The sequence below is a fragment of the Muscardinus avellanarius genome, assembly GCF_963383645.1.
Source record: "Muscardinus avellanarius genome assembly, chromosome: 10".
NCBI lineage: Eukaryota > Metazoa > Chordata > Mammalia > Rodentia > Gliridae > Muscardinus > Muscardinus avellanarius.
In genome coordinates this window covers 10,927,693-10,951,803 of record NC_137796.1, presented here as the reverse complement: position 1 = coordinate 10,951,803, position 24,111 = coordinate 10,927,693, and the positions used below count along the sequence as shown (strand labels likewise).

Genomic DNA, 24,111 nt, shown 5'->3' with positions numbered 1-24,111 from the left:
CCATCTGGGTCCACTGTGCATTAGCCCTGATCATACTAAAGCCAGGTATCAGACAGCTAGAGGCAGTCCCAGTCCCTATGTCCCAGAGCCTCCTAGAGACATTATTTAAACAACCAGTCCACAAGGGAGCCCACGGAGCCAAGCTAACCTCCACCTGCTTGCCCTACATAGCCTGCATCTTAGAGCTCAGCCTGTACTTGCCCCGTTTACTGAGGGAACCCTGTGTGGTCCTGCCTGGCAGCCTTCTCATTTCGGAGTTGTAAGGAGCACAGAGTTCTACCTTTCATTCATCAGAGAGACACTGTGTTGTGTTCTACCATCAGACAACTTTTTAAATCTTGCACACCAGTTGTCAATGCAGGTGTGTCCCTTCTAGTCTCTCAGTGGCCTGTGCTCTCACCATAATATCAAATATCTCTTGGGCATTTCTTTTGACTAGGTTTAGATGCAAAGTTCCATAAAATAGGTCGTAGATGTCAAGGCTAATATGTAAATGAAAATTGCACATAAATTGGTGGTAGTCTCTATTTAATATTTTATGCCTCAATACCAGAACCTCAACATGTGCAATAAATGAGGAGGGAAAGAAAACAGATGCTAATATTCTCATTTGGGATGTAATGGGATAGATGTTACATTCTAATAAATTACTCAATAGCAGTATGGCTAATTGGATTCCAATATATATTAAGCCCCATTTCTTGACTTTTACAATGAATATAGATTAATTACATAATCAGCAATGCATTTTGAAAAGTTTTGACCTAATTCCCAAAATTGTTATATTAAATTGAGAAAATAAAACATTATAAAAAAGACAAGAGTTACACCTATACTTTCTGGTGTGTATCGGAGAAAACAGAACACAGTATATTCTGCTCAAACCATACGTCCTTCAGTCCATAGCAGATGCCTACTTTACACTTCCAAGGGTTCAAGCAAACTTGCTCAGTGACATTTACCCTGACTTTCTACCTTCACCCCTACACCCACCATTCTCTCTTTCCAGATGAGACAGTGATGTGTTGATAAACTTGCTGGGTGGAGACGGTTGCTTATTTGTAGAGTTTTGCCAATTTCCATGGCTTTAATACTCTGACCATGGGCAAATACAAAGATGGTTATATGACGATGTGTAATAAGTGGTTGCAAAATTGGAAATGTAACAATTGTGTCATACACTATTTCAAAGCCAGTGCCAGCCCACCTCTGTCTAGGACTCGCCATTTTATTATACAATCATTCCCTGCACATTTATCAATTTTATTTCATATTGTGCTTCAAACATACTCTGATGTTTGGGCCTCCCAGGAGATGGTAAACCCATAGAGGGCAGTACTAATCCTTGACTATCTTTGTTTTCCAAAGATTAATAATGTTCTTTAGGTCCTTCTTGAGGAAGTCTAAACATGCTCAAAGGTGGTTTTCTATATAGCTCCTTTATGTCCAACCCTGGGTAAAGAATTAAGTCTGAAACGTTGCCCAGTCATGCATGTGGGCAGTAAGCACGCTAGCTCCAACGGTTGACATGATGCTCACCTTTCAGATCAAGCACTGAGAACTTTCAGCAAGAAAGTGTTTGAAAAGAATCACACCTGGAAATAAACTCAAGCAATATAGGCTCCCTTCATTTCCACTAAATTCTTGCTCTCATATAGTTTTCTATGCTTACAAGAAGTTTCATATCCTGAAAGTCTGACTTTCTTAAATTCCCAGGAAGAATGCAGTCTTCCTGCTATTTCTACCCCATGAAGAGATTTTTTGACTAATTCTTTCTCTATGTTTTCTCTGATTCTATTTTCACTAAAGGAGCTGGTGGCTGGTCTCCACTTGTGTCAAACAAATACCAATGGTTGCAGATTGACCTTGGAGAGAGAATGGAGATCACCTCTGTGGCCACCCAAGGGGGATACGGGAGCTCCAACTGGGTGACCAGCTACCTCCTGATGTTCAGTGACAGTGGCAGGAACTGGAAACAGTACCGGCAAGAAGACAGCATCTGGGTATGTTTCTTGAGTAATAGATTTAGTTGCTCAGGGAAACAAGTACTGCTGTTACTGCAGCTTCTTGACCGATGTCTTACGTTAAATAGATACAGAATCTTCAGAATTACCTTGCAAACATTTTCTAATAGAAATCATGGTGAATGTTCATCTTCTAATACAGTCCATGGTAAATTTATGAGAATATTAGAAGTAAATCTATTTCAAAGAGTGCTCCTCAGAATTTCAGAAGTCCTGTTAGTTCATTCAATACCATGGAAACTTAAGAAATAAAAAAGACATATTAAAAATGATTTGCATCTGGGAGTGATGGTGCATGTCTGCAATCTTAGTAGTTGGGATATTGAGACCACCCTGAGCAAGTTAGCGAGATTCTCAGCATCCTAGCCAGAGCCTGTTTCAAAACAAAAATTAAAAAAAAAAAGAGGAGGCTGGGAATGTGGCTTTCAGTTGGGATGCTCCTGGGTTCAATACCCACTACAAAAAAAATGTGTTTTTATTTTCAAATAACATTTGCATGGTCTTTATTTTAAAATTAGAGGAATTTCTTTATTTTTTCTGATGACTCAGACATTTTCTGGGATTCTCTCTCTCTCTTGATTATGGAGTTTTTTTGGATGGAGCTATACTTGGCACTATAGATATATATGTACATATATATGCACAGGTATATGATTTATGTCTAAATCTTTTCTAGAATTTTCCCAGTCTCTTTCCTATAGAGACTGCACTCCTATGCCAAACACAGTGCAGTTTGGACAATGCAGGTTCTAGAAAAGGAGTGTTTTTCATAGTTGACTGATGGCATAGAGATGCCTGGTAGAAGAAGCACGATAAAGGAAGTTGTGTGATGATAAAGAGATGAATCGTTAGTATTTGTTTGGATCTTTGTGGGCCAGGGAAAACAGACTGCAATCAAAGAACTATTTTTCCCCCTCTGGCTGAGCTGCTGGAACCAGAGAAAATGAGTAAGTTAATGAAGCCTTATTCTTAGCACACAGATAATTTGAAAGCCTATTTGGGCACATAATGATAATTTTCTTTGACCTGTCAATTGCCTCTTTTTTTGAAACTTCCTGAAACTCTGTTATACATTATAAACTCATTGAAGAAATGGATTGTGATTCACTCACCTTTCTGTCTCCAAAGCTGTTGTTGGTCATTTGGTCCATGTTTATTGATATAAATTGGATTGAGAAGAAGTAGCAGGGCTCTTTCTCCAGAGAGCACAGTGGGTCAGAAAAAGTTGCCTATATATATTATAAATTTTTTTTTATTGGTGCATTGTATTTATACATCATAATGGGGTAAAAAGAACTTGTGTAGGCATAAATGCACACATCACCATTTTTAAAGAAAAGCTACGTTAAGGGCCGGGCGTGGTGACGCACGCTTGTAATCCCAGCATTCGGGAGGCTGAGACCGGAGGATCACGGTTCATGGACAGCCTCAGCTTCTTAGTGAGGCCCTTTACAACTCAGTGAGACCCGGTTTCAAAATAAAGACTAAAAAATAGGGCTGGGGGTGTAGCTCAGAGGTCAAATGCCTCTGGGTTCCATCCCCAGATCCATAAAAAAAAAAATAAAAAAAGAAGAAAGAAAGCTACTTTAAAATCCAAAGCAAGTTGAAGCTGTTCATAGGACTGGGGGAAAAAAAAAAACACTATTGAATATTACGGTTGAGTTAATTCCATGAGAACCATTCAAACTAGGGATAAAATAAACAGTAATTATGAACCAATAACAATGAAAGCTTAATGAGGTATTTATTGTAACTAGGTGTTTGGATTATCTTTTACTCCTCTTCTAAATTAAGCATTAGATTTTAAACTAGATAAGTAGTGGCAAATGCCTGTTAGTATTTTGCCGTGTTAATTAAAATGTAAGTTTTTGACTTTTTTTTAATAAATGTGATAGATCAATCATGAAAATTATGGTGTTTTTGTTAATCAGGATGGGAGAGATACACACCTAGGCATTGCCCTTCACCTTTTTGTTTATACCTATGAAAGATGAATTGTAGCCAGCATGGCGGTGCACACCTGTGATCCCAGGCCTGGCGGTGCACACCTGTGATCCAAGTACTTGAAAGGCTGAGACAGGAGGATTGCAGGTTCAAGTACAGCCTCAAAAATTTATCAAGGCTTGTAGCAACCTAGCAAGACCCTGTCTCAAAATAATAAAAAGAAAAAGAACTGAGGGTGTAGCTTGGAGGTAGAACACCCCTAGGTTCAATCACTGATACTAAAAAATATATTAGCCGCTTGGAGTAAAATCGTGGCAAGAATAATAGTCTTTTTTAAAAAATTTATCGGTGCATTGTAGTCATGCATCTTAGTGGAGTACAAGGTGATAGAGAAATACATGCACACATCACTCATTTAGCCCTTCCCCAATTCCCACCCATCCCTCCTTCTCCTTCCATCTCATGTTTGGCTTAGTTATTGACTTTGATATGATTGTCAATGTACATCATGTACATTAGGGAAATTTTCTCTTCTCCCCTCCTATCCCCCTCACTTAGGTCCCCTTATTTGCTCATCAATGGTTTCTTCTTCTTCATCTAGAGTTCCTCCTATGACCATCTTTCTCCCTAGCTTCCTCATATTAGGGAGGATATCCAATTTATTACTTATTGTTATTGACTAATCTCACTTACATAATGTTCTCCAGTTCCACCCATTTCCCTGTAATGACATAGTTTTGTTCTTCTTTATGGCTGAGTAAAATTCCATTCTGCGCATATCCTATAGTTCTGTAATCCATCTGCTGATGGATTATCGAGAACCTCAACAGAGAACTGACAGAATGGGAGAAAAGTTTTGCTAATTATTCCTCTGATAGAGGACTAATATCTAGAATATACAGAGAACTCATGAAACTCACCACTAAGAAAACAAATAACCCAATCAAAAAATGGGTAAGTGAACTAAACAGACCTTTCACAAAAGAAGAAATTCAAATAGCTAACAAATGTATGAAAAATATTCAACATCATTAGCAATCAGAGGGATGTAAATCAAAACTACCCTGAGACTTCACCTAACTCCAACTAGAATGGCAATTGTTCAGTATAAAAACAACAACAAATGCCGGTGAGGATGTGGAGAAGTGGGAATTCTAATACATTGTTGGTGGGATTGCAAATTAGTGAAACCACTTTGGAAAACAGTATGGAGGATCCTCAGAAGAAGGGGAACAAATCTACTATATGATACAGCAATACCACTTCTGGATATCTACCCCAAAGAATGGAAATGAAACTATCAAAATGATACATGTGCAACTATGTTCATAGCCACACAATTCATAATTGCCAACCTATCAAAGAATGATATTCTTAAATAAACCACACTGGTTAGAGTAAAGGCATGGCAGTTATGATACTGTTAAGGTAATGTTGGTTTTTAGATTATGTGATAACTTCTTGGTTGGTATCTTCCTCTTTGAGTATGAGCTCTTTGTAAATTAAGACTGTACCTCCCTTAGGTCCCAAACTTTCATCTCAGCATTCCCTAAGTGTAATAGTGCCTGGCATATTGAAGACAAATAGCAAGTGTGTGTTGAATGAGTGAGGAAATTAATTATTGAATGAATGAAGGAATGCATGAAATGTACTTTCTCCTGGGATACACATTTCCTATACTAACTAAAAGTGACACCCTTCTGCCTTATCAGCTTGCCTATTTATCATCTATCTACATTTTGTATGTAAAATCAATCTATATATTTACACATAGATAAATTTTCTAATGTTATATATGATATCTATGTTTGTATATAAGTATATATAAAATCTATACGAAACCTATATCTATATTTATATTCATATAGGATGACAGACTTTTTTCTTCCCTATAAATTTTAAACTTTTTTTATGAGAGTATTTTTGTGTGTGTATGTGGTACTGGGAATTGAGCCCAGGGGCCTTCTACCTCTGGGCTATACTCCCTGACCTATTTTTATATTTTATTTGGAAACAGGGTCTCACTTAGTTGCTGAGAGCCTCATTAAGCAGCTGAGGCTGGATTCTAACCCGCACGATCCTCCTGTCTCAGCCTCCCAAGTACTGGGATTCCAAGCGTGCGTCACCACGCCCGGCTATGAGAGATGTTTTATCTTTCTCATTTTATATTAGCATATCTGTTATCCAACAACCAGTGTGGCACACACCTTTTTGTTGTGTGAATTAGTGAGAGAACCAGAGAGTGAATCTATAGATTTGAATATATTGGTCTCTTAATCTGTCCCTGTCTTTGCACAAATTTCTGGGAGGTATCATTAAGAGTTCATATTAATGTCATGGGAAAGACGAGGCACATCAGAACAGACCTGAAAATTGTTTAAAGGCACCCACAAGTATGAAGTAGAGGCTTCTAAAGATTCGACAGTGGGCAGTCTGCGGAGGTCAGCATGGACTTAATTTGTCAAGAAAGTAGGACTTACATGAGTCTTGAAGAGAGCCTGATCATTCATATTATTGAAGGATGAAGTAAAGTATTTCATGGGTCTGGAGAAGTGTGACCAAAAACACAGAGAAAGGTGATAACTCCTCTGCAAAAGCCAAGGAGATGACTAGTCAGGTGGGATTGTCAACTTTGGGAAGGGATGAATGACAATTTTGGATGTGGTAAAAAAAAAAGCTGATAATTTTGAACATTAGGATCAAAATTAAGACATTACCATTCTGTAGGCTTGCTCTTCAGACTCTGGGTTATTAGAGAATAAATATTTAGAATATTTATACATACATATAATATATAAATATGCTTGAATGTATATTTAATGTGTTTAAATATTATATATACTAATAATTTAAAAACTTAACAGTAAATAAACACCACAATAAAAACAGGCATTTGAACCCAATAGACATGTCTCAAAAGAAGAAATGAAAATGGAAAATAAGTATATGAAAAAACATTCACCACCATTAGCAATCAGGGAAATGCAAATCAAAGGGCACTGAGATTCCATCTCACTCGTTAGAATGTCAATCATCCATCCCGTATACAAGCGATAATAAATGCCGGCAAGGATGTGAGGAAAGAGGAACTCTTAAACACTGGGATTGCACATTAGTACAACCACCACGGAGATCGGCATGACAGTTCCTCAAAGGACTAGGATTAGAACCACCACATGACCCAGCGCTAACACAGCTTGATGTTTCTCCAAAATTGGAAGTCAGAACACTCTAACAATACATGCATATCTGTGTTTGTAGCAGCAGAATTTAAAATAGCAAAATTATGGAACCAGCCTAGGTGGCTGTCAGCAGATGACTGGATAAAGAAAACGTGGTGTACACATAGAAGAACAACATTCTGTCATCAGCAAGCAAAATGGACGGGGCTAGAGCAGTTTATGCTAAGCGAGATCAGTCAGTCTCTGAAAGTCAAGCGTGGTAAGCTTTCTCTCATATGTGGGTGCTAGAGAGAAAATAGGAACAAAAGGGACTTCAGATAAATGAGGAGAGAGAGCAGTAGAAGAGCGAAGTGATTGGAGAGGGGGATGGGGATGGAAAAGAGAACCGAAGGTGAGGGAAGCGGCCCAAATACCGCTGCACCTGCATATGAAGGCATCACCACCAATCTCAGTAACATGGATGCTGAGCATGGAGGTGTTGGGAGGGGAGCCACACGGCATGCTGTGTGCGTGTATGTTCCTATCACGTTCTCACTGGGACGTACAATGGCAATGTACCCATAACAAGTATATTTAGAAAAGAAGTGTAAAATATTAAAACAGTGCCCCGCAGCTACTAGGACAACACATAGCACACGTAAGGTGTGGAATAGTTAAAACAACCGCAAATCACTAAGTGGCCACATACTCTGTGTGTGTGTGTGTGTGTGTGTGTGTGTGTGTACAGATGTTTATAAATCCTTTTATGTACAGGATGTATCTCCTATTGTATATTTCTATGTTGATACTTATGTATATCTCTATGTTCATGTTTACATATTTATACTCATGTACTCATATTTGCATATTTCTATACGTCTTCTGTTCATCCTAGGTAGGCTGCAGGATTCTATCTCACTGTCGTTCTGGTCCCACTCTCAGGGAAACTGTTTCTCTGTGAATCTATAGTTGCCAAAACAGAAGAAGTGAAATATGGCAAATTTATGTGCAGAGTCTTAACTTTTGACTAGTAAGAAGACAGATCACTTCAATTTGAAGTTTTGTTCTTTTGTCAAAGAACAAACTTGAGTTGGTAGACACAGGAAAGAATAAAATCCTTTGTCACAAATGTGCATTTCTTAACATTTTTTGTCCAGTTTTTCTAGATACTATGGAATTTATTATATTATATTATCTAGATACTATATATCCAGACATTATATAGTATATACATATTATGGGATATATTATATGTATTGTACTATATATGATATGTTATATACAATATATAATTTTTGGTATATAATATATAACATATAAGCCGGGTGTGGTGGCACATGCTTACAACCCCGCACTTGGGAGGTGGAGACAGGAAGATTGCGCTGGTTTGGAGCCAGCCTCACAGGCTTAAGAGACCCTGTTTCCACATAAAAAAGTAAAAAAATAGGTCTGGGAGTGTAGCCCGTGGTTTGTATCCCAGAGGTAGAAGGGCTTCCAGGAACCCCAGTACCACCAAAAAAAAAAAAAAAAAAAATATATATATATATATATATATATATATATATATATAAAACATATATATAGTACATATACTATATATAATATATTTGATACGTACACTATATAACATATATAGCATATATAACACTATATAATATATAACATATGGTACATATACTATATATAATATATTTGATATGTATACTATATAACATATATAGTATATGTATAACACATATATAATATATAACAGATATGGTACATATACTATATATAATATTTTTGATATGTATACTATATAACAAATATAGTATATGTATAACATATATATAATATATAACATATATTATGTATAATATATGCATATTATACAAAACAGGCAATTTTCTTAAAGAACTTCATGGTTTGCTTTAGATGATAGAGATAAGTATCTGAAAGAGAGTTGGGAAACACATAAGGTATTTTACAAGTATGTGATGGAAAGAAAAAGGAAAGACAGCTGTCATCAGTTTAGAACCAAACACAGTGAAAACCGTCAACATGGGCAGAAGAATCCTAATGAGGACTGTACTCTCTTTCCTCATTTTATCTCTCATCAAGGACCAGAGAGAACAATTGCGTCTGCACATCAGAAATAATTAATAAAATGCTGTATTGCTTCTTACAAACAGTCTTTAAGAAGAAAGTCCAGGCATTTTTTTTTTGATGATCTAAACAGGGCATTTAATAGAAATTTGAACTTGACAGGTAGATGTTTTACTTTTTATAACACAGTGGCATTTTTGTTTCAGAATAAAATGTAGAGTCACATGTTTCTAAACTATAATTTATGCTGGATGGTGAATCAATATTTTATAAAAATTTAGAAAATCCAAGCCATAAAAACTGTTCATCCTAACTTGAGGGCACAATCAAATCCCTCAATATTTCTGATGAAAAGACTCTTTTGAGCCAGTTTATTGTAAGTGGAAAAGAACAATTTAAGAACAATTGCTAAAATATCATGAAACCAGCATTTTAGAAATTATTTTAAGTCGATCAACTTATGTGAGAATTTAGTTAAATTCTCAACATTCTCTCTGATAAACACCCACAATTTTTTTTTTTTATCCTTGTACACTGTAAAGGGAAGGAATGGAATAGTACACATCTGCAAACTTATTTAGGTAAATGTGACTGTTAAATACAAGCATCGTTTATTTTTCATGGACTTCAGTTGCATGTGGTTGTTCAAATGGAAGCCTTCATTGTATTTCTAAATTTGTTTGGGTTTAAACTAGGAGAGTCTAATGCCAGCGTTCTGAGTTTGGCTGGTGAAAGAGAGACCTTTGTGACGTGGTATAGTCAGTTACATAGAAATACCACCTGTCACAGGATATTCAGGCCATTACTGTCACTGTGAACGATTGACTTGTCAACTCTATCAGCCAGGCAAGATGGAAATGCAGCCTGCAAATTTTTTGGCATGCATTTGTTTCAAGTCAAATAAATTTAAATACCTTGGGCGTTTAACAGAAAACTCTAAGGGACATTTGCAACAAGTTAGATGGATCCCCCTCTCCTTTCAAGTGACATTTTTTTTTCCTTGCCCTTTCTCTATGTTGAGCCTTTATTGTAGTGACCCAAGCCTAGAAAAACCATCTACGGTGACATAAAGTACAACATGACTAATGCCTGCCGTGAATGTCAGCTAGTGTCACGGATTTCAACATGTCAAATAATCAGGCTTAATGCATTGAAGCACTTGCCTTGGAACTTGGTGAGGGCCTAGGGGAGGGCCTAAAACTGCTTTTTACAAGACACTATTCTTGGAAATATATATACCAAATGCTGGGATTATAAGCGTGTGCCACCATGCCTGGCGAAAAATATATTTTCAATTAAAGCCTACATGATTAGTCTATATCCTCAGGACTGTGGATTCTCTACCTTTTGAAAGTAACTAACCTAGCTATGCATGTGTTAAAAATATCATAGCAGCCGGGCGTGGTGGCGCACGCTTGTAATCCCAGCATTCGGGAGGCCTCAGCTACTTAGTGAGGCTCTTTGCAACTCAGTGAGACATGTTCCAAAATAAAGAATAAAAAATAAGGCTAGGGGTATAGCTTGGAGGTCAAATGGCCCTGGGTTCCATCCCCAGACCCGCAAAAAAAAAAAAAAAAAAAAAAAAAATCATAGCAGTAGGAACACTTAAAATTTACCCTCCTAAAATTTTAAGTGTATGATACAGCATTGTTAATTGTAGGCTCAAAGTCATGCAGCAGTTCTCTGGCACTTAATGGTTGTGTAGAGCTGGAACGTTATACTTGTAGCATGGTGAGTCTGTGATTCATCCTCCTCCCACCATCCAGCTCAGCTTCTATGTGCTTGACGGGTTGAGATTCCTCGGGCTCATCCTGTATTTGTACGTTTATGGCTAGCTCATTTCATATAACACGAGCTCCGTGAGGGTCTTCTGTGTTGTCCCATATTGTCCTAATTTTCTTCCTGTTGAAAGGCGGACTAACATGCCACTGTAGATATATACCATCATTTCTTTATACACGTATCTGTCTGTGGGCATCTAGGTTGTGGCTACATCTTGACACTTGTGAGTATTGCAGTAGTGAATGCAGATGCCCAAAAATATCTTTGGAATCCTGATTTCATTTCTTTTGGATAAATACCAAGGGGTAGGATTGTTGGATCACGTGGTATAGAATTTTTATTTGGTATTCCAGAAAGTTATATATTATGTATACTGTTTTTCATAGTGGCTGCCACATTTTGAATTCTCGTCATTTAAAAGACCTAATAGTGCTGAGCATGGTGGCACACACTTATAATCTCAGTACTAGGGAGGCTGAGGCAGAAGGATTGCAGGTTTGAGGACAGCCTCGGCTACTTAGTGAGGCCCTCTATAACTTAGTGAGACCCTGTTTCAAAATAAAGAATAAAAAATAGGGTTGGGGGTATAGCTCAGAGGTAGAATTCCCCTGGGTTCAATCACTAACACTATAAAAATAAAAATAAAAATAATAAAAACAACCTAATAGTGTATAAGTATTCCAATTTATTTACATTCTGTCAACACTTTTTATTTATTTATTTATTTTTTTTGCTGGTCTGGGGATGGAACCCAGGGGCATTCGACCTCTGAACTACACCCCTTGCCCTATTTTTTTTTTTTTTTATTCTTTATTTTGAAACAGGGTCTCAGTGAGTTGCAGAGGGCCTCACTAAGTTGCTGAGGCTGTCCGTGAACCGTGATCCACTGGCCTCAGCTTCCCGAATGCTGGGATTACAAGTGTGCGCCACCACGCCCGGCACAACACTTTTTTTTTTAATACTAGATATTCTAGCAGGTGTGACATGAATTTTTTGGTTTTTATTTGTATTTCCCTGATGATCAGTAATGTTGAACATCTTTTCGGACAACTGTTGGCTTTCTTATTTTTGATATTGAGTTAAAGGAATTCAATATATTTGTATATTGGTCAGCAATTTCATAGCTATAGTCTAAAGACCTGAGCACATAACTTAGAGGAAAAAAGATTTATTTGTTCAAAGTTTCCTTAGAAGTTCTGGATCCGGTTCATGTGAGGCCGGGGACCATGGATACCAGGATATGGCAGCAGAACGTGGAGAGAGGGCGAGGACAGGGCTGTGCTCCTCACATCATGGAGGCTGGAAGCAAAGGAGCAAGTGAGGGAGGAGGAGCCATATATAATCCCAAGGCCACGCCCCCAGGGCCCCTCCCTTCTCGAGCCACACCCTAGAAATCCATTATGATGGATTAAACCCCTGATGGGACTACAACCCTCATGACTTAACTATGCCAACCCTGAATATTAATAGATGAGCTTTTTAGGGGACAGTCTTTAACTATAACAGTACATTTTTTTTTAATTTTTTTTAGTTTTTGTACTAGGGATTCAACTCAGGGGCATCCTACCTCTGAGATACAGCCACAGCTACATATTTTGAAATAGGGTATTACTCAATTGTGGAGGACCTCCTTAAGTGGCTGAGGCTGGTCTTGATTCTGCCATACTCTCCTTTCAGGCTCCCAAGTACTAGGATTATAGGGGTGTGCCACCGTACCCAGTTTATATATGTTTATTATATATTTTATATATTTAAATTTTGAACACTAACACTAATTTCAGTGTTATCCAAGAAGAAATTTTTAAAAAAATCTCATTTATAATAGCATCAAAAAGAATAAAAATACTTTGACATAAATTTATCCAAATGGGCCAAAGGTTTGTATACTGAAAAATAACGTGCATCCTGAAAGATTGTCTGCATTTGTATATTAGGCTATTTAATATTATTAAAATGATGTCCATCCTATCCAAAGCAATCTACAGATTCAGTATCATCTGTATCAACATGCCACATACATATTTTACACATACTTTTATTGGTGCATTACAATTTTACATTATAGTGAGGTTCAAACATGCATGCACACAGAACTCGGTGGATTTCCATCAGGATCCTACCACACTCCCTGCCTCTGTACATCTATTTGATCTGTTTCTTTCGTGAAGTCTTTTTTTTTTCCTCTCCACTTCCCGCCCCAAACCCCTTTCACTCCTCTCCTGGTGTCTCTCCTTATTTATCTGAGGTCCTTTTTGTTTTCTATTTTTTCTCTAGCTTCCATATAAGAGAAAATAGATAACATATGACCCTTGACTCTGTCAGACTGGCCTGTCTCACCTAGCATGCTATTCTTTATTTCTATCTGTTTTCTGTAGTTTTGTTCTTTATGGCTGAGTAAAATTCCATTCTGTATATATACCACATTTTCTTTACCCATTCATCTGTTGATGGACACCTGGGCTGGTTATATAGTTTGGTGATTGTAAATTATGATTCTTTAAATATGAACATGCACTTATCACTGTAGTTTTGTATTGTGATTTTAAATCTTTTGGAAAGATACTACGAATGATACAGCTGTGATATATAGTGATTATATTCCTAGCCTTTTGAGGCACCGCCATACTGTACCAATTTGCAGTCCCAATAGTCTATGAGAGTTCCTATTTCCCCATATCCTTGGCAGCACATATTATTGTTTACATTCTTGATGATTGCCATTCTAACTGGAATTCTATGGAATCTCAGTGTAGTTCTGATTTACATTGACCTGACTGCTAATGATGTTGACCCTTTTTCATATATTTACTGGCCATTTGTATTTCTTCTCTTGAGAAAAGTTTCTATTCAGTTCAGTTGCCAAATTCTTTGATATTTTTTTTTTGTGCTAAGATTCAGAGCCAACAGAATTATATGTTTTTTGTGATATTTTTTTTCTTTCTTTATTTTGAAAAAGGGTCCCACTAAGTTGCAGAGGGCCTGGCAAAGTAGCTGAGGCTGGCTGCGAACCTGAACCCTCCATTCTCAGCCTCCCCAATGCTGGGATTACAAGCATGTGCCACCACGCCCGGCTTAGTGTTGTTTTAGGTTCTTTGTATAGTCTAGATATTAGTCCTCTATCAGAGGAGTAGCTGGCAAAGATTTTCTCCCATTCATTAGGCTTTCTCTTCAAATGTTTAAAGAAAGAAAAAATATTTTTAAATCTTGAAAATTTCATTTGGAACCTTAAGGGCTCCATACCCTGATTAACCAAAACAGTCTTGAGAAAGAAGAAAAAGTTGGAGTCATCATATATCCCGATTTCAAAACACATTTGCCGATTAATTGAGTACAAAAGCATCCTACGGCATAGGAGAACATATGTGGACACCATCTTTAATGCCCAGTGTTCCTTTGGAGTTTTAATATGACATCCATCATGAATCAGAGCAGTTAGTTTGTAGACATATTTTGTAACAGGAAATTAGGTTTATCTTATCTCTGTACATCTGCGTTCTTTCTGTAGCATGCTATATTAGTCTCTTCTCATAAATTCCAGTATGACATATATTTTATTGGAGTTTTACATCAATATATAACACATGAGAAATATACGTGAACTCCTTTAAGCTGTAGGTAAACATACCCAGCAATGTCCGATGAATGGTGATATTGTTTTATATTCTTCAAACTGATCTGTGTCCAAGCAAGAAAGTAGAACTTGTCTGAAGGGAGTGATTAGAGCGAGCAGGAGACTTGATTTGCACCTCATCGAGATCATCCCCGAAGCATCCATCAGAGCCTAACACATCTTAAAGACATGTCATGACTTGTGTCTTCCATTTGACCCTGTGGCAGCTCGGTGACAACGCTGCCCCTCTCCTCCATTTCTACTTAGCATTGCTGTGATATCATGTCTCAGATGTCTGCTTTTGGCCTCGTTCATGCTTCAGTCCCAGGAGGCCACATTTGATGTTTTCCTCTCTTGAAAGCAATTCTGTCCTTTCAAGGTGTTTCTTCATAGTTTTTATTTGACTTAGGCAAAATTGATACCTTCGGCCTGTTTTCATAATTTTCCATCTTGAATTTTCCAGTGTATCAAGCAGAGTTCCATTAGAGACAAGGATAGAAAAAAACTCATAAAACTAGAAAGGAAGAGCTAAGATTCAGAACTGATAGAATTACGTTCATTAAAGACCTAAGAGAATCAGCGGAGCTAAGATTCAGAGCCAACAGAATTATATTCATTAAAGACCTAAGAGAATCAGTAGATGATTTTTTAAAAGGTGATTCAATAATGTGTATATCAACAAAATCAATTTTTAAAATTTCTGATGTGTCTTTTTAAATAACTAGGTGGATAATATAAAAGAAATAATATTCTACTTCTAATTGAACAAAAATGAATAAACTTCAAGAAAATATAGAAAATGTATTTGAAATAAAAACTATTTAGAATGTTACTAGAGGAAACAAGAGGAGACAAAATGCAAGGGTGTATTTGCTTTTTAATAGAAGACAGTATTTATAAAGCTACTTATCTAACTAAAATAACCACCCAAATGATACCATTTTAAATTTCACATAGAAAAGAATGCACATGTAAAAAAATAACTAAACTAATTAGCAAGAGGAATAGTAGTAAAGAGAATCCATATGTTGGAAAAATATTTGTATTCCTTGGTTAAAGCATATTAATACTGCACATTAAGACATAGAAAGCTGGGTGTGGTGGTGCAGGTTTGTAATCCCAACATTTGGTAGTCTAAGACAGAAGAATCACTGTTCTCGGATAGCCTCAGCTACTTAAGAGGCTCTTTGCAACTCAGTGAGACCCTGTTTCAAAATAAAGAATAAAAAATAGGTCTGGGGGTATAGCTCAGAAGTAGAATGACCTGGGTTCCATCCCCAATATTGGAAACAAAGAGAAATGAAACAAAAACATAGTAGAAAGCCAGGCATGGTGGCAAATACCTATAACCCTCGTACAGAAGAATTGTAGGCCCAAGACCAGCATCAGCGACTCTTAAAAGACCTTGTTTCAAAAAAAATAATAATAGTAAAGGGCTAGGGGTGTAGCTCAAATGTAGAATGCCCCTGGGCTTAATCCCTTGTAACACACACACACGCACATGTGTGCACGTGTGCACATGTGTGCACGTGCACTGTAGTACAGAATAAATAGAATATTTATTACCAAGGTCAGGTACACTTAAAGATTTGAGCCCAATAGATATGACATTGAAGTTATATAAAGAAATGTAAATTAGTCAGTGTGAACCTTGATGAATTATAACTTTCTAGAAAAAATAAATAACTCTTTTATGTCAAAATAGATCCTAGGTTGATTAAATATTTAAAACAATTTAGTTGAAGAAGAAAATTATCAAGATATAAAATAAAGCTAAACGTATGCCACTAGAATGGACCTCCATTATGTTAAGAGAACTAAACCCAGATGCCACAGAGGGGGAGAAAAGATTAAAAAATTCACATGAGAAACTGAATAAAAGACATGAAAAGGAAAAAGAGTGTAAGGTGGGCCATGGTGGTATTCTGTACACTAGCAGCGCTTGCTTTGATTTACCTGAAGCAGTGATTGTGGGTTGCAGTCGACATCCCACTGACTTTGAACGGGCTTCATTCAGCTGTGAGTTTTCTTAGATTTAAAAAAGGAATAAGGATGGGCGTCAGGCACATGTCCAGCAATAGCATAATGCATGTCCAGCGATGCTGGGTTGCTTATAAATACCCCAGTGGCTCTAACTGAAATAAACATGGTCACAATGAACAAGCCTGGGTGGGAGCGACCACTAGAGGAGGAAGGCCATCTGTGCCAGGCATCCTTTGGCTCTTTGACCTTGGTAGTGATGGAACTATTGTGTCAAGGACACTTAGCTACTTTGACCTGTGGAGTAGCTTCATTTTATTAATCCTAGGTTAATCGCGGATTGCAGGTTATATCTGTGATTCTTACATTTTCCTGTACATTTGAATTTTGATGGCCAGGAGACTATCTAGAGATGGTTGACCAGGTACAGAGATTCTTATTTTATTTTTTGGTACTACAGGTTCTACCTCCAAGCCATACTCCTATTCCTACTTTTAGTTTTATTGCTGGGTCGATGAGATTCTCACTACTTGCTGAGGCTGCCGAGAACCTGAGATTCACTGGCCTTAACCTCTCAAGTTCTGAGATTATAGATGTGAGCCACCATGCCTGGCTCACGTACTCGGATTCTAAATATATTCTCAGGTGATTATAATTTGCGGCAAAGGATGGGAAACATTGGGTCACTCAACAAACTGAAGAACCTGGTACAGATTCTTAGTTCAGCACAAAACAGACCAGTGGGGTATTGATTCATCTCAGATTTGATTAGACTCTTGTACATTCCTTAGATTGATGTTGCAAGAAGGACTTGGCTAAAGACCAAGACTATGAAAAAAAAAATCCTGTAGACCAAATGTTAACTCTAGCCTTCTAGTAACAAAACATTCTATTTCCTTAACATCTAAAGCTATGCAGTTCAATAGGGTAGCTGAAGGATTATTTAAAATTAAAATGAAAATAATTACAATGAAATAAAATTATAAAGCTATGGGTATAGCTCAGTGATAGAACACGTGTAGCATGTGGGAGGCCCATGGTTTAATCTCCAGCACCAAAGAAATATATAAATAAAAAGTAAATAAAATACATTTTCTTAGTTCATTTTAGACAAATATGAAGCGTTCAATAGCTCTGTTAGCCCAGCAGGTACTGTATTCAGCAGTGTAGTCATAGAACATTTTCATCATCACAAAAGATTCTGTTATATAATACAGGTATAAAACAATCTAAAAATTAATGATAAAAATGTAGCCTCAAATCCTTGCTTTAAAGAGGAGGTAAAATATAAACAGGAAGTTCACAGGAAGAAAAAATGAGAAATATAAAAATTGAGACAATACTTACTGAAAGATTGAAGTGAGGATGTTTAAGACTGCAGTATTGCTTAAGACATTATTTTTCAAAGTACACTATAGAAGAAGATGACATGTTCTTTAATTTTAATAGTTATGGAATTTCTTTTAAAAAGTTTAAAGTACTGCATCAAACCACTATTGGTTAACCCAAGAGGAAGCTAAATAGTGGCCAAATAATATTCATCATAGTCACCAGTGATTAGGTCATTTGTTTGAGTTAATTATGGTACCTCCTCACAATGGAATCATATACAATCATAGAAACAGATGATATGATAATATATTGGCCAGTCCTGGAGTGAATTCTGAAGCCAAGGCCATATCTTACAGCAAGCTGTCATGTGAGATACATACATACATACATACATACATACGGATAACTCTTAAGAATTGAAGAGGAAGAGTTGAGAGGCAGTAGGTGAAATTTATATTGCTAGAACAGGTAAAAATTAGATTTATATACAATTCAGATTTATATACAAATACAGTTTCAATGGAATAAACTAAGCTGGAGACAAAAGAAACAGGTTGACAGAGGAGAATGGCTAGGGGATAATAAAAGTGTTAGATATTTAAGGAAAATTGATTATGTTAGTTCTTTCTCTTCAAAGACAAAGAACCAATAACATTCTATCTATCTACCTATTTATCAAAATTAATAAATACTGATAATGGGCTCACGCATTCTGAAGGCTAAGAAGTCTGTGAGCTGGGCAGTCAGGAGAAGCAGTGGTATCCCTCAGTCGGATTCTGCAGATCTGAGAACCAGGAGCTCAACTGTCCAAAGACAGAGCAGGAAGAGAGATGCCTTTGGGTTCATTCATTGGCCCAAACTGACACATGGAATTAACCATGACATAAATAATAGGGATCTCTTACTTGTTACAAGACAATCTCTTATGACATACATTGATGATAAAAAAAAGACCAGGCAGTTATAAACATAAAGCATCATTTATTAATTTTTGATATTTATTTGGGTAGCAATTAAACTTTCTCACACACACACACACACACACACACACACACACACACACACGTTTACATAATGGCTGGTGACCCTCAGACATATAGCATGTCATCTTATCTTTGACTACATTACTGCAAGGTAGGGAAAATAAATAGGAAAGCTTCGTCTGGCCCTAAATTGTTCTCTAAATCAGAAAATTAGAAATGACTGGAGACATCAGAAACTGGGAAGTCGCTAGAGAGCATTGGTCACAGACGATGGGAAGGCTGGGCATCCGCATGCGAGATGGTGAGGCAACTCAGAACCTGGCAACTGCAGGAAGACGCTACGGCTCCCAGAGCTGGAGGTTCCCCAAGGAGGTGACATTTCCAGAGCTTGGGGCCTGGCGTTGTTCTCCACTTGGAACTAGAACCATGGCATGCACCATCAAGGAGAGGGTTAGGGCGGCAGGGATATTTATTGGTAGCTAGAGATGCAGAGAGGGAAATGGAGCAGGAGTGGAAAGAAATGTCCTGGTCCCTCCCTTCCTTTTACCTGGACGCTGACAAGAGAGCCTTGGATACACAGTCTATATCTCTCGACCTTTCCACGTTTTAGATTAAAACAGAGGAAGGGTGATGTGTAAAATGGAAATATGACCAGAGAAGTATGTTACTAAGCACAAATTGGCGTCTTGGTCCCTTATTCTTTTTTTTTTTTTTTTTTACTTATAGAAGGAGGATCTGAGGAGAACCCAGGCACTAATTGAGATAGATATCTCTCATTCCCTTTCAGTTGTAAAGCTGCATGGTTCCCCGTATTAACCCTTAAAGAAGGCAGATCAATATTTTGACACTGAAAAATTTCATATTTAAGGTGATCAAGTTCCCACCTAAATTCTTGCTAGTTTGCTAGTGATGCATTTATTACATTTTACACTTAGATTTTTTATCATCCAGATAATGTTCATGAGCATGCGAGACCTCTAGCAAGAGTGGCCTTTCAATGTGCTGTAAGAAGGAAATTCATGAAACAGACTGAACCATTAAGTTTTTTTTATATTTATTTAACAGATAATCAGTAGAATGAGGGTACTTTTAGTAAATTATGGATTTGACTCTTTTTTATTATTTATCAGCATATGTATTACAGTTCAAAATATAGACTTTCTTCCTATGTGGGAAGATATCATTGCTTAGCGTCCCCCTCTTTCTCTTTTTCCTCTCTCTCTATGCATTGCAGTCTCCTATTATATTTCAGAGTGATGATGGACACAGGCACACAGCACTCGGTGAGCCTCCCCTACTCCCTCTCCTTCCCTTTACAGGATATGATATTGGGATTGGTGTTCTTACATATGTACATGACATCAATGAAAGTGTTTCTTTCATTAATTCTCTCCTTCCTCAAAACCCTCCCCAAGCCTACCTCTCTCACTCCAGCGGGGTTTCTCTCCCATTATCTAAAATCCCTCTTTATTCTGATTACTCCCTAGCTTTTATATATGAGAGAAAGCATATGACCCGTTATTTTCTCTGACTGGCAAATCTCACTTAACAGTGTTCTCTGAGTCTCTTCATTTTCCTGCATGTGGTACATTTATTCTTCTATATTGATGAATAGAATTCCATTGTGTGCATGTCTCATCATTTTGTAATTCAGTTATCTGTTGATGGGTACCTAGGTTGGTTCCCTAATTTGCCTATCGTGAATCATTCTGCTATACACATGAGTATGCATGTATCACTGTAATATTCTGATTTTAGTCCCTTTGGAAAGATACCCAGGGGTGGTAGAGCTGCACCATTGCTTTGTTTATCATCGGACATTTTGCAGATGAGCACCAGGGTTCACCACTGAGGACCAGGTAGAAGAATATACGAGTGGGTTGTGCCCATCTGCCTTTGCTTCTGGGGTGGGGTTGTCCTCTATACTAGGTGTACAAAGAGCAGCGTGTATCTGGGTTTTATTGAAGGACTCTGTTTGGCAGCCAGGCCTGACAGCTCCATCCAGCTTGAACCTTGGCATATTTCATCGACAATTTCCTGGTGCATCACAGCTCCGATCTCAGTAGCTTAAAAGCTGCCCCTAAAACATTTGCCAAAGTTCCTTGTAGTTCCATACTTCTCTTCTGAGTCACTGTCTTTATTTTTCTGAGATGAGCTTGTTAAATAAGCTTCGACTCATCCTTTCCAATGTAGGCCCTTGCACCCACAATGCAACCTGGGGCTTGTCAAGTTCCCCTGCCCCTCTTATCCCACCATCACTTCTCCAAAAGTCACTACATTTTCTCAGAGGCCTTATTAATTTTCATTAATACCTGGAATAGTATTATTTTCAGGGAGTCCACCTGGATTATTTTGCAGGGTTTGTATAACCTTAATCAACTGGATCTCAAACTCACCAGTACATTTTTCATTATGTTTCATTTTACTTAGATATTGGCCTTTTCCCCAAATTATACCCTCAACATAAGTGAATGGGCCAAATGCTACTGGTTAAAATGCCTATTACATGTCTGTCTTTTTTTTTTAAAAAAAAGTGTGTTTATTTCTTAATTAAGGTCAAATTCCCAAGAGATGGAAACTCCATGCACCCTAATTAAGTGGTTCATGATTGACACACATCATACTGTCATAGCGTAGCAAAAACACTCTTATGATTACTTACTTTTTCTTTTTAATATACTTTTTGTGGTGCATGGTAATCACACGTCATAATGAAGTTCAGCGTGATAGAGATATACATGCACGCCTCGCTTGGCGAGCTTCCCTCTGGACCCTACCCCACTCTTTCCTTCCCTGTACATAATATTGAGATTGGCATTGAAAAATATGTTTCTGTACACAGCATCGCTTGAAGTCCCCCTCCTCTCTTTTATTTTGCAGAGTTTGTGTAACCTTAATCAACTGACTTGCAAACTCACCCATATATTTTTCATTCTGTTTCACTCTACTTATATATTGGCCTTTGTCCCCAAATTATACCCTTGACATAAGTGAATGTCCAAATGTTACCTCTTAAATGCATATGATGTATACGTCTTTATTAAAGGCATATTCATTTCTTAATTAAGTCTGGATTCCTAGGAAATAAAAACTCCATGTTCCTTGCTAAAGTGGTTTAGAATAACCATGAATAATGAAATCATAGTATAAGAAGACACTTTTATGATTACTTATTTTAAATCCCAAACACCAACAGTCTGGTGCTGTGTCTGTTGATTTCCAGTGCAGAGATCTGTGTATATGCTAGATCAGGACATCCAACTGCTATTTTCTACAAATATGTAAAAGAAACACTTTTAGTCATAAGAACAAGGAATTGAACTATATGGCTTTATCATCCACAATTCCACTTGGCTCTAAGAAACATATCTCTAAGTTGGCATTATCTAAAATTATCTCTTTATATCATCATCTGCATCTCCTTTCAAAAGTGTTGACAAAGAATAATCCTTTGGGAGATTTAGAGAAGTTGGGCTTTTCAAAAAAATTCAAGTATTAGGGCATATGTCCAGAAATAGCCCTGAGTATGAACAGAAGAAAACAGGAAGCAAAAATACCAGGAGATAGACCACAGAGCCATGTCTATAAATCAGAGAGATGCAGTTCAAAAGAAATCACTTTCGACTTGTAGTCTGCAAATGAAATTTTTATTTGGTTTTGAACCCCCATCTTCCCTTCTGTATTTCTTATTGTTGTTATTAATCTCTCATACTGAAAGCTTGTCTCCCTTTTAAAGCCTTGAATATTTTAAGTACTTAATAATAGGATTCTTTTTCAATAAGAGAGAGAGAAGAGAAAAATTGTTGGAGCAATGAGAAGATGTCCTCGGGGAGCAATAGCTTTATTACAATATGTCAGAGTCATCAAGAGTTGGGGGCAGGCTGGGGAATATCTGTTTCAGGAGGAAAAAAAACCCTTGTATTTATTTTAGCAAGTTTGTGAAAAGTTGTGGGAAATTATCCCAAGAGCTACAAAGCTATTATGGTAATAGCGGTTCCATCTTTTCACCCTGAAATAATAAAAGTTAAAAAAAATCTCAGTATGTCACTTTGGAAATAGATTTTCAATCCTTAGATCAGAATAAATACATGAATTAATTAAGTTTGCAGAGATATCTGTACTCTCTTTAAAAATCTTTGTGTCAAAGATGACAGGTAAATATTGAAATTTCTCCAAATTGGAAAAAAATTGGTCTTTTCAGTTTCCTTGTTCCTTTGTAAAATCAAACCCTTTGGATATGTGTGCACACAAACATTGAATTTTCATATGAGTAACTACTCTCATTTTCTGACTTTGCATTTTGAAAACTCCCTAGCCTCTGAATATTCAATCCACCTGAGCTAAATAAAGTATATGTTCGGCTATAGTATGGTATATTAAGAATACATTTTCACCAATGAGGAACTACATTTTGTATGAGTTGATGAGGACTACCTACATTCATGAATTATTTTTTCATCTTATCTTACCTCCAACATTGCACAGAGTTTTTCATTGAAGTCATTTGTCACATGAGAAACCTGTGTAACTTTGTATGTTCCCCTACACCTTAGAACATGGTTGCCTCTTGCCCTGAACTAGAGAAAGTCCCTTTGAGTTATGCTGTTCTCTCCTCTCCTCCATCGATCTCACCATTCCTGGGCTTCTGGATTGGAAGCATCGTAAATATAACTGTATCTATAATCTGGGACCAGTGCAACAGAAACCATCAGTATACCCTCTCGTTTTCTGTAGGCATGCTTGCCTAGGCTTTATGAAGCCAATAGACCTACCTCTGTTTGCTGAGCCAAGGATGACTTGAATGGTTTTCACGTCAAATCAAGGGCAGTTAAAAGTATCAGAGCCATGGCACTTAAAGGGGGAGAGATGGAAGGCAGGGGATGGCAGTGCAGGGTATCATCTCTGTGACCATATCTCCTGATGTCAAATGTGGGCTCCATCTCATATAAGCGGTGTGGTCTTAGGTAAGTTGCTTTTATGTCCTCTGTACAATGAGCACAGCAATAATACACTACTGAGTGTGCACAAAAATTAAATACAATGGAAGAAGAAGAGGAGAGGGAGAAAGAGAACAAGGAGAGAGAGAAAGTGGAGATGGAAGAGAGGGAGGAAAGGGGAACTAGAAAGAGGGAAATAAAGAGAAAAAGAGGAGAAGAAAAATGAGAAAACACCTTTTATATGATTAAATGCAAAAGAACAAAGGAAAGAAA

The 24,111-nt window shown here is 37.3% G+C and overlaps 1 protein-coding gene across 6 annotated transcripts in view; it reads left to right on the top strand.

Annotated features, from left to right (window-relative positions):
• Positions 1-24,111, top strand: part of CNTNAP4 (contactin associated protein family member 4) — a gene marked incomplete at both ends in the record, with an annotated part of 302,761 nt that overhangs the window by 84,756 nt on the left and 193,894 nt on the right. For 5 of the 6 annotated variants that reach the window (XM_080702914.1, XM_080702915.1, XM_080702916.1 and 2 more), the window contains one exon: positions 1,810-2,003. In XM_080702914.1, coding sequence (XP_080559040.1) covers positions 1,810-2,003 — 194 coding nt within the window. The remainder of the gene's footprint in view (positions 1-1,809; positions 2,004-24,111) is intronic. The other variant, XM_080702913.1, reaches the window with a different exon arrangement.